The sequence below is a fragment of the Herpailurus yagouaroundi genome, unplaced genomic scaffold, assembly GCF_014898765.1.
Source record: "Herpailurus yagouaroundi ecotype Mexico unplaced genomic scaffold, PumYag 185, whole genome shotgun sequence".
NCBI lineage: Eukaryota > Metazoa > Chordata > Mammalia > Carnivora > Felidae > Herpailurus > Herpailurus yagouaroundi.
In genome coordinates this window covers 21,493,575-21,513,182 of record NW_024412416.1, presented here as the reverse complement: position 1 = coordinate 21,513,182, position 19,608 = coordinate 21,493,575, and the positions used below count along the sequence as shown (strand labels likewise).

At 41.9% G+C, this 19,608-nt stretch overlaps 2 protein-coding genes across 6 annotated transcripts in view; one reads left to right on the top strand and one right to left on the bottom strand.

Moving 5' to 3' along the window:
* Positions 1 to 15,486, top strand: part of MTMR10 (myotubularin related protein 10) — a 55,808-nt gene extending 40,322 nt beyond the window's left edge. For both annotated transcript variants that reach the window (XM_040493847.1, XM_040493848.1), the window contains exons 10-16: positions 1,267 to 1,397; positions 2,648 to 2,717; positions 3,375 to 3,445; positions 5,700 to 5,869; positions 7,385 to 7,555; positions 11,544 to 11,726; positions 12,327 to 15,486. In XM_040493847.1, the coding sequence (XP_040349781.1) occupies positions 1,267 to 1,397; positions 2,648 to 2,717; positions 3,375 to 3,445; positions 5,700 to 5,869; positions 7,385 to 7,555; positions 11,544 to 11,726; positions 12,327 to 12,920 (1,390 nt within the window). In that variant the 3' untranslated portion in view covers positions 12,921 to 15,486. The remainder of the gene's footprint in view (positions 1 to 1,266; positions 1,398 to 2,647; positions 2,718 to 3,374; positions 3,446 to 5,699; positions 5,870 to 7,384; positions 7,556 to 11,543; positions 11,727 to 12,326) is intronic.
* Positions 15,487 to 16,793: 1,307 nt separating this feature from the next.
* Positions 16,794 to 19,608, bottom strand: part of FAN1 (FANCD2 and FANCI associated nuclease 1) — a 34,112-nt gene continuing 31,297 nt past the window's right edge. For 2 of the 4 annotated variants that reach the window (XM_040493841.1, XM_040493842.1), the window contains exon 14: positions 16,794 to 17,051. In XM_040493841.1, the coding sequence (XP_040349775.1) occupies positions 16,914 to 17,051 (138 nt within the window). In that variant the 3' untranslated portion in view covers positions 16,794 to 16,913. Of the gene's footprint in view, positions 17,052 to 18,272; positions 18,354 to 19,608 lie in introns of all 4 variants that reach the window. The other 2 variants (XM_040493843.1, XM_040493844.1) reach the window with 2 other exon arrangements.

The window sequence follows — 19,608 nt, the reverse complement described above, 5'->3', positions numbered from 1 at the left end:
CATGCTTATCCTCCAGCACTCTCCACCCCACCCACTCAGTACTTCCTCGTTCTTTATCTCTCATGGCAAATCTCACTTCCTGAAGATTAGCTTTCCCTCACCTCCTAAATTAGATCAGGCCTCAAGTTATACATTCTCTATGGCTCTCTAAATTTTCTTCATAACACTTACTTCAGTCTTTAATTGCATGTATGTGTTACAGTTTGATTACTGCCTATATTTGCTACTAGGCTATAAGCTTCTTGAGCTGAAGGGACTATGTTTTGCATTCCATTGTACATTCAGCACCCAGGAAACACCTGTGATGTTGAATATTTATTCAATACTTGTTAAATAAATGAGGAACAAAGGAACAGATCTTAGAAAACCGGCTCAGAGAGCCTCAAATTGTATATCACAGTCTGTGACTGTTACAGTCAGATCTTAGTTTTTTTTCCCCAGGGCCATACCGAAGAAAGGCACCTTTGCTGAAGCAAATAACTGACAAGTGACCCTCAAATGATCCTTCAGGAAAGGAAAAGGAGTATTATTCAAATAATCCCTGATGGGTGTTTTTTACCTTGGCCACATTTGAAATGACCTGTCATGTCACAGTCCAAGCCCAGTATTCACTGCCATGTCTGCTGGTTAGATGCACAGGAAGGGTGGGGGCTGGGGGGAGGCTGCTATTAGAGGGAAGCCAGCAGCACTGCTGGGTGGGAGTTCGTCCTGAACCCTCACAGCCAGTGGCACTTGTAATGTTTTAATTTTATTAAGCTGAGAATTGTTTTGATTCTTTCTATTTTTTCAGCTATCCTGTTCTTCATAAGTAGGACAGGCTCTCCTTGTCGTCAAATCTCTCTCTGCCCCTTTCTCCTTAGACATACCATCTCAGGCCCTCTCTGTGTTTCTCCACAGCCAAGCTTGTGTCCACCACAGGACCTTTGCCCTTACCTTCCCTCTGCCTAGAACACTTTCTCTCAGATCTTTCATGGCTTCTAGTTATTTGGGTTTTGGCTTCAGTATTACCTTCACAGAAGAGCCTTTCTGACCACATGACTTGAACTAGCCTGCATTCACTCGATTATGCCACCCACGGCATTCACCACAGCCTATTACTTTATCATTTACCCAACCACCACCAGAAATAGAAACCCTGTGAGAGCAGAGGCCCAGCCTGTCTTGTTTATCTATCTCCAGCTCTGAGAATAGTGCCTTGGCTCATAATAAGTCTTCAAAAAATATGTGTGGCATGAATGAATGACTCAAGGATTTTGTCTTTATTAGGATTTGTAATGCAATAACTAAAAGTCATCCACAGAGAAGTGATGTTTACAAATCAGACTTGGATAAGACCTTGCCCAATATCCAAGAAATACAGGCGGCTTTTGTAAAACTTAAACACCTATGCGTTGATGGTAATTTCATTTTTATTATATATGTGTATATATATATATATATGTATACAGTGAATGGGTGATAACACCATTGCATGAGGCATGTCAGAAAAAATGATAGCCCTTGAAAATATAAAAATAGATATATTTAAGTAGAGGCACATTGAAATACTTTTGCATGACAGTATCAGAAGCTCTTAGAAAATGGAGTTTAAACTGCTTTTTTGTTTTGGAGGGAAAAAAAAAAAACAATTACACCACTTTGAAATAAATAATAAATGGTGTGGTAGGATACTTCTGTAAAGTGCCAAGGAGAACAGTGAGCTACCCATACAAACTTCCTAAGATTTTAATGCACACAGTTATGTTTTAAGATAAGGGACTTGACATGAATTTCAAACAGAGCCATGTTGTAATCTGCGTGGCCTCAGATTTCTAATACATGTATTAGAACAAGTGCTTCTCAGGCACTTTCATTGTGCCCCAGGGGGGTGACTCCCGTGAAAGCATCTCTGGCATAAGTGAGGCCTCCTTGAAGTATACACAGAGTCCTACTTACCTGGGAGCCAGGAGAGGCAGCCATTGTGGCAGTTCTGCAGGGATGAGTGGGTGCTTGCCTGGAAGGAGAACTGGGGAGGGACATGGTGTGTTAAAAAAGCACAGTGACATGAATTCTTATCAACCATCTGGTAATTGGAACACTGCTAAAGTCTGGAGTTTGTGAAGTGAGCGACGTCTTGAGACAGGCCACGCAGGACTGAGTCAGGACAGTGCAAGCCCTGCCAGGAAGATGCCCTCATTCCTGCTGTCGCAGAAACCGTGCACTGAGAGGCAGCGCTGGCAGCAGGAGCAGGGGAGAGAAGCAAGGAGGGTGAGGTTTGCAGTCAGGAAGCTGTGAGTAGGGGGCATCAGAATCCAGGGGTGGGCTGACCAGGAAGGTGGGAACCACTGGCTCTTAGGAGGCAGAGGTGGTTAGACTCTCCAGGACTTCCCTGAAAGCCTCCAGGGGAGTGCTTTTTTTGTTTTTTATAGAATTGTAACATGTCTTCTTAAATGACTATATTATTAAGTGAAAATGCATACTTCCTTAAAGCCAACTAAATATTAAAAACTGTGACATATCACTTAACTCTGATATTGATCATGTAAAATTAAGTTTAAAAAGCCTAAAAAGGTGTGTGCATACATTTTATATACATATACAAAATATATGCATCCTATATATTACATATATATGTTTTTTAGATAAATATCAACCATATTTATTGCAGAGCCTTTTGAAGAAACTGAAGAGAAATGGTTGTCTTCACTGGAAAATACTCGGTGGTTAGAATATGTAAGGTTTGTACAACCACTTTCCTTTTTCTTCTTTAACTTTTTATTTTGAAATAATTATAGACTCATAGGATATGCAAAGAGTCCAGCGCTCCACATACTCCTCACCTAGCTTCCCCCGGTGGTTACATCTTCCATAACTAGAATGTGGTATCAAAACCAAGAAACTGACAGTGGTATAATATATAAGCCTTATTCAGATTTCACCACTTTATATGTGTTTTCGTGTGTGTGTGCGCATGTGCATGTGTGTAGTATTATGTGCATTTTTATTGCATGTGTGGATCCGTGCAGCCCCCACCACAGTCACTATACAGAACTGCTCCATCACTGCAAGGCCCTTCATGCTGCCCCTGCAGAGTTGCATCCCCATCGCTGTGTCCTGGCAACCACTCCTCTCTTCTCCGTCTCTGTGTTTTGAGATTTCAAGAATGTCCTGTACATCAGCCCCCTTTTTATAAAAGGATTAATGAATTTCCCTGATAGAAAAATCAAAACATACTCTGTTGAAGAGTCACTTAAATGCTGATGAAATTTGCAAAGGTTATTGAGAACACAGTACAGTGCGAGATCAGATGTGCTTGATTTCAAGTACTTTTAAAGAAATATTTATAGTGGAAATTTTATTTTCTTAACAGTATTTTTTTCCCTTTCTCTTTTCAGGGCATTCCTTAAACATGCAGCAGAACTCGTGTATGTGCTAGAAAGCAAGCGTCTCTCTGTAGTCCTGCAAGGTAATTCATTACTGAAAACAATGGTCACCATGCCAGCCAGCGTGGTGACTGCCCGCATTCAAGTAGATGACACTACTGCTAACCCATCAGGGACACTACAGATTCTGCCACAAAGACCGCAGGTAGAAAGGAGTCCGGTTTTCTGCCCTGTGTTAAACCTTCTTCCCGTATTATGGGAAGGGTTGGGTTGCAGCTCCTGACAGAGTCAGACAGAGTGTTAGTCTTGGCAGAGCATCCTTTCTGTCTAATCTTTCTACGTTTCGAATTCATAAAAATTTCAACTTAAATGCCTCTGGATCACGCTAGATTGGACTCTACAGAAATAGATGGGTATCAAGAAATTGACTGAATTGACACTATGTGTTAACTAACTTGGATTTAAATAAAGTTTAAAAATTAAAAAAAAAAAAGAATAGCCAATATTCTGAATTTTGTCTAATGTTTAGTAGGAGTAAAGTACAATATAATAATGTTTCAGTTAAGTGAAGGATGATTGTATGTTAGGTAAATTTAAGAGCTAACAGAATTTCTAAGCTTACTGATGTAGTTTAATAAACCATGAACTTCCTACCGTATCCTATAATATATTTCACATTACATAGTTTGTGAATATGCTACACTACTGAAGCTTACAAAAGTATTTTTACCAACTGTCAAATTTAACAGACTTTAGCAAAGTAAAGATATTTAAAACCTTTAAAGGGGAAAAAAGAATAGTAATGCACTATTTCAAGTAATCCCTAACTGTGATGCCATCAGAGTTATTTAATTCACACATAAATGCAGACTCTCACAATCCAGTAATCTCTCCTCTCAACCAGTGGGTATTCTAATCCTATTGCAAAAATCCTACTTAGCACATGTCTTGATGGATTTGTATAATACAAAAAGGTTAGAAGAGATACTGAGCCTACATCTTAGTAACACTTTTTTTTAGAACGTGGTTTTGAAATCGTTTATTGAGGTATAACTTGCATATTATAAAATACACCCATTCTGAATGTGTATTTTTAGTACACATACAGAGTATAGAGTTCAGAGTCCAGTTTTAGAAATTATTTATCTCACCAAAAAGATTACTTGTGTCCCAGCCCCAGACAACCACTAACGTGCTTTCTCTTTCTCCACATTTGCTCTTTCTGAGATGTCCTGTGTAAACGAAATCATACAAAATGTGATCTGTTGCCTCTTGCTTTTTTTATTTTACATACATGCTTTTGAGGTTCATTCACGTAGCATGTATTAGCAGTTTGTTCCTTTTTATTTCTGAATAGTATTCCTTTGTAAATACATTTTATTTATACATTTGCCCACTGGCAGACATTGAGTTGTTTCCATTTTATGGCTATTATGAATATGCTGCTGTGAACATTTATATAAAAGTCACCATGGGGACATATTTTTTTTATTTCTTGTGGGTAGGTACTTAGAAGTGAGGAATTGCTCAGTTATAGGAGTTGCTATCGTTAAAAATTGATGTTGGTGACAGGTTTTCATGGACTCTTATCAGGTTGAAGTACCCTTCTGTTCCTAGTTTGCTGAGAGTTTATCCAGAATGAACTTTGGATTTTTATCACATAGATGCTTTTTATGCATCTAATGAGATGATTATGTTATTTTTATCACTTATGTCTATGAAGTGTTACTTTTTGTCAGATGTTAAGCCAACCTTGTTTTCCTGGAATAAATTCTTGAATTCATGAGATAATAGGATTTGCTTGTATTTTGTTGATGACTTCTACAATCTAATCATAAGGGATACTTGGTATAGTTTTTGTCTGATTTCTTTGGCTGGCTTTCATATCAGGTATTACTGGCATTACTGAAAAAGACACCAGCTATAAAAGACAGGAGGAAAATGTTTGCCACCTTTTCACATGGTGGTGGACAATCCCATTCCCCTTGTTCACTTCTGAGTCACCATGTGGAATTGCCAGTAGTAAAATTAATGTTCTTAGGAAGCAGAATGGACTCTTGAAAGATTCCCACCCCAAACTACTGAAATGTAAAAAGTGTGAGGAATATGCTCTGTTATTTAGAAAATATTCATATATAAAAGATTATTTCCCATTAAACACTGATTGAGCTAACGTCTATAATATTTTAGAGTTGCTGGAATCCATTGAACCCTCCTAACATGGATTATTTTGAAGGTAGCTCGGGCAGAGAATAATGTAGTATCCACTTGACCTTCCCTTTCTCGCTCAGCATTTTTCTGTGTAGTAGTTATTTTCTTTTCCATTTTTCTTAACAGAGGAGGAGGGAAGAGACTTGAGCTGTATGGTAGCTTCTCTTGTTCAAGTGATGCTGGATCCCCATTTTAGGACAATTACTGGATTTCAGAGTCTCATCCAGAAGGAGTGGGTCATGGCCGGATATCAGTTCCTGGACAGGTGCAACCACTTAAAGCGATCGGAGAAAGAGGTAACAGAATCTCGGTGCTTGTTGTGAGTCTGTAAGTGTGCACAAGGCAAAATTCACGTTGTCATGTGAAGAGCTATTCTGTCTGTAAAGAGACCAGGAGGCTTTTTAAATATTGCATTTAGCACCTCTTTGCTTCCTTAGTCTAAGACTACCAATGGATTAGCATCCAAATTGATGTACTTACGAAGATTATTGTAATTATATAGGTTAAATTCCAAAAAAAATTGTTAAGTTTCTCCATGTTGAGAACTACTTGATAAAATGCTGTATTATCTCTCTGAAAAGCAAATAATGAGCACATCAGGTATTTTGAAAAATCAATTTTGGAGTTCACAGTTTCTTAAAATGGTGCACGTGTGTTAAGAATGGGATGTTTGAGAGGGACATCTTTGTAACAGCTCTGGGCACAGGGGCTGCCATGGGTGCAGAGGTAGGAGAGCCTGTGAAAGGCCCTGCAGGCATCTCACAGAATGGTGGTTTCAGAAGCATAGGCTGACTGAGCAGTACAGACTACCATCTGAGGAAATCTCGACAGCGAATACTTCACTTAAAAGATGCTGGGGGCGTGGGACACCTGGGTGGCTCAGTCGGTTGAGTGTCTGACTTCGGCTCCGGTCATGATCTCACGGTTCTTGAGTTTGAGCCCCACATTGGGGTCTGTGCTGACAGCTCAGAGCCTGGAGCCTGCTTCGGATTCTGTGCCCCACTCTCCCTCTGCCCCACCCCTGCTTGTGCTCTGTCTCTGTCTTTCAAAAATGAATAAACATAAAAAAAAAAAAAAAAGATGCTAGGGGCGCCTGGGTGACGTCCGACTCTTGATTTCTGCTCAGGTCATGATCTCAGTGGTTGGTGAGTTTGGGCCCCACAGTGGGCTCTGTACTGCCAGGGCGGAGCCTACTTGGGATTCTCTGTCTCTCTGCCCCTCCCCTGCCTGCTCTCACACACTCTTTCTTTCTCATAAATAAATAAACTTAAAAAAATAAAAAGATGCTGGGATTCCAGGATACAATAGCTGTCATCAGCTGTTATACTTGGGGCTCCACCATGTGACCTAGAGGCTAATGCCAACTGTTTTCTGAAACTCTGGGAAGTTTTCCGGATGCTGAGCCTGCACGGTGCACCAAAAGCTAATTACAGAAGTTGTTTTTTGGTTTGGAGTTGTTGGTTTTTTGTTTTTATTTTTCAGCATTCTAAAGAATTATTTCCAGATAAGCTTAATCACATATTTTAGTATCCCCCATTCATACAGTAACACTTGCCTGTTTACTTTGCCATTTCAATGATACTACACAAGTAAGGGCTGTGATGTTTATCACAGTTGAACTTACTTCTTAGGTTTGACATAAGCTGGTTTCACCTATTTGCATATCCTTGGCTTAGCTTTGGAGCCAAGTGTTTTAGGCTTAGCTGTTCTCTTATTAATCTCTTCCTTACTGTAAGCAGTAAGTTTGGAAATAAAGGTGAACAACTGAAGGACAACATTAAATCATCCCATTTTCTGTTTGTATATGCCAGTCTCCCTTATTTTTGCTGTTCTTGGATGCCACATGGCAGCTGTTAGAACAATACCCAGCGGCCTTCGAGTTCTCAGAGACCTACTTGGCTATACTGTACGACAGCACCCACATCTCCCTGTTTGGCACCTTCCTGTTCAACTCTCCTCACCAGCGGGTGAAACAAAGCACGGTAAGAGATACTGTGGCGATAGCTACTTCTCTTTTTTGCTTTTACAACTTTATTGATATAGAATTGAAGTACAGTTAGCCGCATATTTAAATATGTAAATTAAAACAGTCTTAAGCTACCATTTTAAGCTGTAATTTCTGAATGAATTCTATAAAAGCCTACAAAAATCTAGGAAACTGTTTCATTTTTATGACTGAGCATTTTAGGTATTTTTCTCTGATGTACATTGTTCATAATAAAGCAGTTTTTAGGGCTCCTGGATGGCTTACTCGGTAGAGCATGCGACTCTTAATCTCAAGGTTGTGAGTTCAAGCCCCACTTTGGTCATGGAGCCTACTTAAAAGAAAAGAGGGGCACGTAGGTGGCTCAGTCGGTGAAGCATCTGACTTTGGCTCAGGTCATGATCTCACAGTTCATGAGTTCGAGCCCTGCGTCAGGCTCTGTGCTGGCAGCGCAGAGCCTGGAACCTGCTTCAGGTTCTGTCTCCCTCTCTCTCCACCCCTCCCCTGGTTGGTTTCTCTCTCTCTCTCTCTCTCTCTCTCTCTCTCTCTCTCTTTCTCTCAAATAAATTAAAAAAAAATTTTTAATGTGATATGTAACAATTAAAAAAAACAGATTTCAAAGATGTAAATTATTACACCCACCTTAAATGTTGTGCTTTTATATTTATATTTTGACATTCAGTCTCTCCAGATGAGTAATTTAAAAGGTCCTCTTTGAGGACTTTTGTTTCCTAGAATAAAAGATGTACAAAGCAAGATCATTTTCTTCAAGAGTTCTGAGGAGAAGGAATTTCAGAGATGAAGCATAGGCATGGTGCTAGAATCAAATTCTTGGCAGGCGCTGGCTGACCAAGTAGCCTCAGAACCAGTCCCACATGCCACACAGCAGTCCTGTTGGGTAGGATGTTCAGTTTCTAGTCACAGTTCATTGACCTAGAGGAAGAATCATGACTAAGGAGGGTCTCAAGCCAAACTTGAAACTAACTTCTGATTGCCGCTGGTAGAACCTTCCAGAACCCTGGGTTCTGACTCACCCACATTGGAACTGACATTGGGAATAGCTGATAAATGTTGCAGTAACCATTGAGAGAAACAGAAAGGAGAGTTCTTGCGGTCCTCAGCCTCAGCACTAAGGCCCTGGTCCAGGTGATGTGGCCTGGTATAATGTGAGTCCCTCCTAGGGTCAGAAAACCTGAATCCTGGCCCTGGTCTGGGAGAATGGTGAGCCCAGGTTCCTCATCTGTAAACTGTGAAGCATAATGCTTCACTATTTGCTAAAGAAATGAATTAGTCTAGATTGCGGATGTGAAAGACAAAGTGCACTAGACATTTAAGGAGATGATTTTTATTCAGGCTATTGTAATAGAGAGACCTTTATTAATGAGGAACATCCCAAAGAAGAGGAAGGGGCCTGGGGCTTGTTACAAGAGGAGGGAGATGGGAGGGAGGGGGAGCTGGTCTTACCTCAGAGTATGGGAGCCGTGTCTCAGTGGGGCTGTTGTCCGGGGGCTCAGGGTCAGAGAAACTTAGCACTGCCATAGGGTATTTATTTTAGATCGGGGAGTTTGTGAAGGAAGTTTTTATAAAATATATTCTGTGCTTCCCTAATAGAATGTAACCTCTCCCAGTACTGCGCTCAGACCGGTGGTAGGCTGGGGCCCTGAGGTGTGGGAGACTATTTGTTCCTAAACTAAATGGTCTCTGATGCGCTCCTTTTCATTCCTCGTTCACTGGGCATCATCCAGTTTGTGCCCCTTGAGCTTCGCTGTGGGCTGTGCATCTGGTGGTGTTGCCTGCCCATCATACTCCTCTCCCTTCACTGCCCCGTGTACACGCCCATGCACGCCCCTAGTACATGCATGCATGCACACACACACCTTGTGGGCCTTCAAAATGTACACAAAGCTAGCCACAGCCTTGTTAGACGTAGAACATTCGATGTAAAATGCCAGTACATCGGCCCTAAGGTCCCAGTGACTGCAGTGCCTCCAGCAGGCACTGAGCAGAGGACTCTGCAGAGCTCAGGTTGGACCCCAGAGACACTCACTCCTCACCCTGCTACTAGGCTGGATTCTGGATGTGCCCAGATAAGTTTACAAATAGCTTTTGATGTGGAAATAAATATTTTTTAAAAGTATATCATCTGAGGGTGCCTGGGTGGCTCAGTCAGTTAAGCAGCTGACTCTTGATTTGGCTCAGGTCATGATCTCATGGTTCATGAGTTCAAGCCCCGCATCATCGAGGAGCCTGCTTGTGGTTCTTTTTCTCCCTCTTTGCACCTTGCCCCTCCCATCTACACTGTCTTTCTTGCTCGCTCTCTCAAAATAAATAAACTTAAAAAAAAGTAGATCATCTACTTTCCCTGGTCCATGCTCTAATACTGTATTGTTTTTTTAGCCTGGCCTTTTTCAAAAGCTTTTCCTGGCGAGTACTAGCATGGATCCCTCCTTGTCTCAGCACTTCATACTGACGATTTGATGTAACAGCCAGATTGAAGGCCGTCAGTGCCACCTCTGCCCTCCCTGGGAAAATGGCTTTTGATGTAAGGTCCTGATTAGCACAACCGCTGTTCTCAGCTTAGTCTCTTCCATAAAGACGATTCCTTCTTTTCTGAGGCCACCTTAGATGTTCATGGTCAGGTACTCTTTGTGGAAAATCTTATCTTTGGAGATAAACATTTTTAGTTTTCACATAAAAAAAGATGACTGTTTTCTGTTTATTTTTCTAGAAGGGCCATTAAAACAGCTCTTAATACTGTCTTTTTAAAGGAAATGGGTTGTTTCTACATGCATATATATTTTGAAATTTCAAGTAACTAAAAAGGTTTTTTTTTAATATATTTGGTGCTTAATGAGTTAAGTTTTACTCGTTTGCAATAGGACATTTTGTAAAATGGCCTATACTGTTAGATAGCTTATCTGTTTCCTGCTGGCCCTGAGTCAACACTACGACATGGGTCACACCTGGTCATACCTGTGCTGTGGAGCTGGTGTCCTGACCACAGTGCTTCTTTAGTAATAACAATGAGTTTTTGCCTTTTTCCTAATTTCCAAACAAGTTCTTGGTTGTTTGGAGAATACTGAAAAGTACGGAGCAGAAAATAAGAATCAGTCCTCTCCCACCATCCAGGGACTTGGTATCTTGAGAAATTTCCTCCAGAGAACTAACCTACATAAACCGATGTGCCAGCCTGCTTTGGCCCTCAGCCAGGATGACGGCCCCTTTCTCCATGCCACTAAGTGCAGCTGCATGGTTTGATGCTCCTCACCTTCTCCACACAGAGGCAGTGGGCTGTCTCCCTGCAGCATTGTGCCCTGCATCAGTAGACCGCGTGACCCTACAGTGGGCTGGAGGCAGGCTCCTGGGAGCAAGAGGCCCGGCCTCAGTGCGTGGTCTTCGTGGTCACGGCCAGATGCCGGGACTGTGTGCACAGGGTCTGGATTCCCTCCTCCCTGCTCCTGGGGTGTGGTTCAGATACTGAAGGTCACTGGATAAGTGACGTGTGAGCGTGGACTTAGAAAATGGGATAAAATAGATGGCAGGGATCACCATGCACAGACTGTCTTACACCTCCACTCAGCAAGTTCTGTGCCCAGCCGGTAGTTGCGTAAATGTATCACGTACTCAGAAAGTAAAGTGCTACAATTACAAAAGTAACTGGGACACCTTGAAGACTTTATAGTATGGCTTTCCTGAAATTTTACTTGTTGTAATAATATATTCCTTGCTCAGAGGGTTCAGCTTCCTTGATGGCTTCCAGAAGAAAAGGTGCTCTCCTTGCTCATATAGGGTGTGAGGTGTCCCTCTGATCCAAGGTGCCAAGAATGTCTCTTCTCTCAGAGCAAAACATGCTGCTCCCGGGGAGCTAGAGTTGCTCTAGTCCAGAAAATTCCCCATAGTGAGGGAATGATTTTGGCTCATCAAAAAAAATATATGAGAAAATCATTTGGCATCTCCTCATAAATGTTCAAATACTTATCTTGCAGGAATTTGCTATAAGCAAAAATATCCAGCTGGGTGACGAAAAGGGTTTAAAATTCCCCTCAGTTTGGGACTGGTCTCTTCAGTTTACAGCAAAGGATCGTACCCTATTCCATAACCCCTTGTACATCGGAAAGAGCACACCCTGTGTACAGAACGGTTCTGTGAAGGCTTTCAAACGGACAAAGGTAAATTACAAAAACGCACCAACAATAAAAACACAGTGTTTGCTTACACCTAACAAAGGTCATATTTTCAGAACACAGAGTATTAAGATCCAGGTCACTTCCCTTGACACTGCCAATGCAGATTTTGAGGAATCATTTGCTTTGTAACTGAAATGACCATGCCCTGACTTTTCTTCTTGGTGACAGGCCCACAGAGCTTGCTCAGCATGTAGGATTCAGCGGATAGCAGCTCTGAGCCTGAGAGGCCCCATTCCTGAAGCCCATCCACTTGCCTTTCTTTCTAGAATCAGCCAGATCCTAGATTTCTCCCTAACCCAGAGGTCTTAGAAATTTGCGCTTTAGCAGAATGATGAACAGGAGGTATCCCCTCCCCGCCAGGTCGCAGGCCAGCGCTAATGCCCTAGGCAGAGCCCATTGCTAGCTAATGGGACTCAGGTGGAAGAGGATCAGGAGGAGGGTTGCAAGGGAAGGGACAGAATGTTATGACCGGCATTCCCCCATTTTGTCCCCACACCCAGTGAATATTTGCCACTGGGCCTTTCCTGTCTATGCAAAGGGGGAGGCTCCAGGGAGGTAATGCTGAGGTCGCTCTCCTTCCAGAAAGGCTACAGCTCCACACTGAGGGGAATGCCAGCTTCCTTGAAGAACGGGATCGTCACCGACCAGGACCTGGTTCCGAGGCGAAACTCCCTGATCCTGAAAGGAAAGCCGGAGCCGCTTCCGCAGCCCGGCGGCCAGGCCCGCGGCGCGGAGCAGTATCTCCGAGAGTGGTTCTCCCGGCCGGTGGACCTGCACGGCGCCCTTCTGCCGCACGTCTCCGGGACGCACGTCAAACTCTGGAAGCTGTGCTACTTCCGCTGGGTCCCCGAAGCCCAGATCAGCCTCGGGGGCTTCATCACCGCCTTCCACAGGCTGTCCTTGCTGGCCGACGAGGTGGACGTGCTCCGCAGGACGCTGCGGCAGCACCGGGCCGGCCCTCCGGAGGCCCGCTGCCCGGAGCCTGACCAGAGCCGGATGTACTTCCGGGTGGGCGGCCCACAGGCGGCGGGGACGCCGGAGTTCCTGTCTTCATCGTTCCCCTTCTCTCCCGTGGGCAACCTTTGCCGGCGGAGCATTTCGGGAACGCCGCTGAGCAAGTTCTTGAGTGGGGCCAAAATCTGGTTATCTACCGAGACGCTAGCAAACGAAGACTAACACCCCGTTTTCTGAACGTTTTGAGGGGAGCCATAAACCGGCTTCCTCTGAATCAGAATTGCTAACCTAGGCATCAGAGGCTCTAAAAATTTTACGTGTCGGAATAATAGTTGAAATTTGCACTAATATTTAAAAACAAGTCGAGTTAACACTTCCTCACAATTCTTTTTTAAAAGACCTTTTCTTTTTTATGTCCTCTTTCTGTCATTTTCAGTCTGGCCCAGTTTCGGGTGATCTGTAGGCAGACATTCTCCTATTTTTACTACTGTGAGCAAACAAATCAGGTTTTGTCTGTGACGTTTATTTTGTCTGCATCCACTTTCTCCCACCAGCCACTAAAGGTTGCCTGATCCTCAGCCTGGCACCCCAAAGAAACAGAGGTCAGGAAAGTTAAGAAATTAACATTTAGTCTATTTTCAAGAGCATCCGGTCAGCTCTAATAGGTATTAATATATTTTTCTGGTCACTTTCTATTCTAATTGAACCCACCTGAGGGTTCAGTGTTCCAAGGCTATTATTTATTTTAGATCACCTTGTTTGGGACCGTAGACCACTGTGTTTTAAAATCATGAGTTTGCTGTTAACTTCCCAGGACTAACTTTAAAATGACATGCACTGCTGACTTTAAAAGCATTTGCTGTAGATAATATAAACTTAGAAGTGCCTTTGACATTGAGGTATGCATAACACAAAGTAAAACACAGTTTTCAGTTTTTAAAATCAGGGTGTTAACCTACATATTGGAAATGGGCTTGTCACCGCTGAGCTTCATACCAATAGCCAGGAGTCCCCCAAACCACATTTCCTTCCCTCTGAAAGTCAGCGAGGACACAGCGGGCCTGTGGGGTGGTTGGTGTGGGTGTGACAGCGGCAGGAGCCAGTGCTGTCGGCACCGAAGCCCACCCTCCAAAACAGAGGGCTGTTGAGAGGGATTTGGGCGTTTGCTGCCCGTATTTCCAGTCTGGTAAACTGTTGTTGGCACTTTACCTTGGAAATAACTAATGAGTCAGGTCACCTGCACAGAGGTCCCTCCTCCCGCCCACACAGTTCTTAGTGGTTAGGTTTAGCCAACAGGAGAAATAAAGTGTACTTCTCTCAAAATACTGCCATTTTAATATTGAGGGAAGACCCCCCCTCCCCCCACCCCCGACCTCTGACAGCGGAGAAGCACGCAAAGGTGTGTTCTGCGTCAGACTGTGACGGGAACCCAGCCAAAGCTGTGGGGTCGGAGCTGAAGCTTGTTAGGGGGACTGGCGGTCAGCACCATCCCCCTCCTCCCCCCCCCCCCCCTCCTCTGCCCACCCTGCTCCCTGTTTACAGGATGGATGTTTCAAATTGAGCTGTTACTTTCTTAAACTGCCATCTTAAGCTTTAGAAAAGTTTTATAGTGAAGTGGCTAGCTTCTAAAACAAGTTTTTTCAAAGCGTGTTTTACCTTTATGTGTAATGAATAGCTGTTTCAAAGTGTCTGAATTATTTTCCTTTTTAAAGTTGATGTCTCTGGACCTAAAGGGACAGAAGTTCTTACACAGTGTCTTAGAAAATTTGTCTTCTGGATCAACCCAGTTTTTTCAGCTTGTTGCCTAGAAAATAAGGGCTTTTTTCACCTTATATAAATAAATAGCACTATTGCCATTAAACATTTTATACCTCTTGATTGGAAACCAGTCTCAATCCCCTTAAAGTCCCACAGCATATCCTGCCATTGAAAGTGTGATAATTCTCCCTTTTTGATTAAACTGCCTTTTTATTATTACAAATAATTCTAAATTGGCGGGGGGGTGGGTCTGGGAGTGGTTGTTGAGCATTTATTTCTAATTCTCTTCCCTCACACATTTATTTCAACTCCTTTAGTGATTTTTTTTTTAATTTACAAGTTTAAAAAAGATTAGGTACTATTAACATACTGTCTTAAAATAGAAAATGTGCATATTTTTGTATGATAAATGTAGTAAAATATGGTTTTTAGTTTTATTTTTGCTGGATGGTTGTTCTATCATGATTATTGTGCCACAACTTATGCATAATATGAAAAACAACTATAACAGCTTTAAGTCCTGGCCATTCTAAAGCTGCCTGGCACCTCTGCTAGCAAAAAGGATGTGGTGGTGACCGAAGTCCTCCGTGTGGTTACGGACGCTGCACCAAAGAGCGCTTCACACTCTCCAGCCCCACAGCCCCGCAAGCGAAGTCTGTGCCGATGGAGCACCGCACGGGCTCCAGACAGCTTGGGACTTTCTAGTACTGAACTTAAAGATGTACAATGTCTTACTGTTATTTTATGATGGAAACCAGTTTTAAAACCAAAAATGTCTTAACTTTATTTAAGAAAAGTATATTAATATGTGCTAACAGAGGGTGAAAACTAGTCAACATACCTTCAACAAAATCTGCTTGCTATAGCAGTAACCTCAAGTAGAACTTGATTTTGAGAGAAAACTAAAACCTTTGTGCCTAAAATTACAACCTGAGTTAAAGTAGGATGAGCAGGAAGATGAGAGCTCTTGTTCAACAGTGATGAATGTGAAGGAAATTTTGACTGCTAAATAAAATTTCCACAGAAATTGCTTGTTGTAGTTATCGATGTGAAATCTACAAGAACATAGTGATTGAAGAAGCGAAGGCATTTTCTTCCAGCCACACTTGTGGGGGTGTCATCCAACCTCTTTGCTCTCAAGCAAGGTTGTGATCAGTTAACATTTTCAGCATTGATTAGAACGGCTGTGGTTAAGGCCATCTGGGTATTAATGGACTATGCCCTAACTTGTCCTTCCGCTCAATAAATTACCAAGCTCAGGGCATCTGGGTGGCTCAGCTAAGTGTCTCTTAATATTGGCTCAGGTCATGATCTCAGGTTCATGAGTTACAGCCCTGTGTCAAGCTCTGTGCTGACCGTGGGGAGCCTGCTTGACATTCTCTCTCCCTCTCTCCCTGCCCCTCCCCTGCTTGCACTGCCTCTCTCTCAAAGTTTTAAAAAATTGCCAAACTCGAGGAGGTAACATTTCCCTGAGAAGATCTCAAAATTAGTCTGTGGGGAGACTGGGATCTCCGTCCCTGTTCTGGTAAGCTGCCTTCCTACCATACACTTTCCTCCGCCTAAGGCTCTCCCAACAGTGATAAACAGCCCTGTTCCAATGATACTGTATATAGAAAATTGCCCCTCACCTAGTCATTAGGGATGTTTCCAAGGAGAAAGATGAAAAAGGACAACTGTCTTTGATAGACTGTTAATACCTTTGGTGATCTAGGCCCAATTAGTAAGAGTAGGCCTTGACAGATGTTGTAAGTTAAGGAATTTAATGAGAATTTTTTTTTTAATTCCCAGAGAAATCAGAATTTCAATTGTTTGTACCCTTTTTAGATAATCCTAAAACAAGAATGTTAAATAGCTGAGTGTATCTGGGCATTATAGGAAACCTTAAATTCAGTTCACCCACATACTTAATTAGGAACACTATAGGCTACTTTTATAAAAGACCAAAAGCTGTGAAACATCCCACTGTTTGAATCTTTTCCAGCATTTTTGCAAGTCTAGTGTAATAACATAAATGCATCTATTTCCTGAAATGGCCACCACGAAGGTTCTGTATTTTTCCTATTTTTTTATTTTATTTTTTATTGATTTTTTTATCATTTTTTATTTTGAGAGGGGAGGGGTAGAAGGAGTGAGAGAAAGAGACAGCCCTGTGGAGCCTGAGGGAAGGCTAAAATCTCACGACCCTGGGATCATGACCTGAAATGGAATCAAGAGTCGGACGCTCAATCAACTGAGCCACCAGGCATGCTGGTTCTGACCTTTTAGAAAGTTCATTACCTGCTATGTGTAATCAGTGAGTACATCCAGGCCAAGACCAAATACACAGATACTGTACAATGATAAGTCTTAAACTCTCAGGTTTATTATTGACAAAAAGTTAAATAAAATGTAAGAATGCTTTACGCTTTTGAAAATCTTCAATCCACGTATAACCAGATATTCCCAATTCCATAGCTCTTAGTTCAGGCCTTTGCTCTTAGCTCCAACTGCAACCACGTGGCAGACTTCTACTTCGGCCCCCAACTTCTGCAGTTCGTGCAACCAGACCATTTGCTTATGTGAAAGACGATCGTTGGGGCCTTTAACTTCCACCAGCTGGAAGATAAGATTTAAAAAAATTATTAGTATCTTACTGAAACGGAAGAGCCAAGTAAGCTATAATAGTTTTCACTAACAACTACTTCAATGGCTTCTACTATATTACTGTACTTACATATATAAAACAAATATACATATGTGAATTTCATTGAGAATTATTCAGTACAAAGTAGGCAGTTCCCAATAGAGAATTAGTAAGTTCATTCTGAATACATAGTTGAAAATTTTTAATGTTTATTTTTGAGACACACAGAGAGAGAGAGAGAGAGAACATGAGCGGGGGAAGGGCAGAGAGAGAGGGAGACATGGTCTGAAGCAGACTCCAGGCTCTCAGCTGTCAGCACAAAGCCCGACATGGGGCCCAAACTCCTGAAACATGAGCTCATGACCTGAGCCAAAGTTGTATGCTTAACCCACTGAGCCACCCAGGCGCCCCCAAAAACAATTTTTAAAGCATGTACTAGACTGTTGCTCCCCTGCTTAAAACCCTTCAATTACTTCTTGTTATGTCTGCAATTAAGTCTTTTGCCATGACCCACAAAACCGTATGAGCTGGCCCCCGCCAACCACTCCAAGGGCACTTCAGTTTCCAAGAAAAGACCAGCCTCTTACCAACTGAAGGGCCCTTCCATACGCTTGCTGTTCTGCTGCCTAGGACATTTCTTCTGGTTTTTCACATGTCTGACATGTTACCCTTCAATGCTCAGCCTAATTCATCTCAAAGAGGTCAGTACATCTCTATGCAGGGTCCTTCCTATGCACTTCTTTCATGGCATTTATCAGAAGATAAAACTGTTCATTATATATCCACTCCATGAAGCCAGGAACCATGTCAGTTTTATTCACTCAACTTCAAAACAGCGATAAAAACTATCCAGACTTTTCAAATTTGATGGAAATAATAAACTCAAAGATCCAAGCAGCTCAATGAGCCCCAAGTAGAGAAACATTAAGAATACTACATACAGAAACATAATTAAGTTGCATAATCAGTGATAAAGGGAATATTTTAAAAGCAGCTAGAATTTTTTGAAGCCTAAAGGAAAGGATTACAGATTGATCATTATATAGGACAGTGGAGTGGACCAATATTTTAAAGTACTGGAAGAAAAAAAAAAAAAAACTATTAACATAGAATTCTTGCCTCAGAAAAAATATCTTTCAAAAACAAAGATGAAATAAAGACTTAAGACATATAAAACCTAAAACATCCATTACCAGCTGACCTCCAGTTCAAGAAGGGTTAAAGTTCTTTAAGCAGAGGTGAGGTGGGATGATAGCACATGGAAGTCTGGATCTCTATAAAGGGAATAACAAGCATTAAGAAATTGTATCTATGTGAATAAATATAAAGATTCTTTTTTTTTTTTTTTAATGTTTATTTTTGAGAGAGAGACAGAGCGGAAGTGAGGGAGGGACAGAGAGAATGGGAGACACAGAATCCAAAGCAGACTCCAGGCCCTGAGCTATCAGCCCAGAGCCTGATGCAGGGCTTGAACCCATGAACCGCAAAATCATGACCTAAGCCAAAGTCAGACGCTTAACTGACTGAGCCACCCAGGCACCCCTAAAGGTTCTTAACAATCAACTGTAGAAAGCAAAAAAAATGCAGAGTTTATAACATGTAGAAATATAATGTATGAACATCACAAAGGCTGGGAGAGGAGATACAAAAATATACTCTTGTGAGTTTCTCTATACTATATATGGGATGATAAGATCACTTGAAAGTAGATAATAGGTTTAAGATGTACACTGTTAACACTGGAGCAACGACTTATATGTACAACAAAGTTACAGTTAACAAGCCAATAAAGGGTTAAAACGCAATCTGTAAAAAAAAAGGGGGGGGAGGTAGAAAAAGGAGAAGAAAGGAGAACAAGAGAGCTGAGACAAAAAACAAATATCAAAATGGCAGCTTTAAAGCCAAATGTCAATAATCACATCAAATGTAAATGGTCCAAACACCCAATTAAAAGGCAAAGGAAATCTGCCTATAAGAAATTTATTAACTACAAAGACAAAATAAGTTAAAAATGAAAGACTAGAAAAAGATACGTTAATACTAATCCAAAGAAGGCTGGAGTGGCTGTATATTAATAGTCAATTTCTGAGTGAAAAACGTGACCAGGAATAGAGGAGGGTCATTTCACAATGATGAAGGGATCAGTTTACCTAGAGGACATGAGAGTCCTTCAAGTTTGTACATCTGATCACAGAGCTTGAGGATATATGAAGCAAACTGGACAGAACTGCAAGGAGAGACACACAAATCCTCAGTTCCAGTCAGAGATGTCCTAGGACCCCAAAAGCACAATCCATTAAAGAACAGAGAAGTGGGACTTGGCCAAAATGTAAAGTTTCTGCTCTTCAAATGACACTATTACAAGAATGAAAAGACAAGGCACAGACTGGGATGAACTATAGCTGATAAAGGACTTGATTCCAGAATTTTAAATCTCAAAACTCAATAATAAGAAAAACAACCTGGGATAGGCAGCAGGATAAGACCAAGGTGAGGCAAGGGGGGGCAGGGGGGAAATGAGCCTACAAC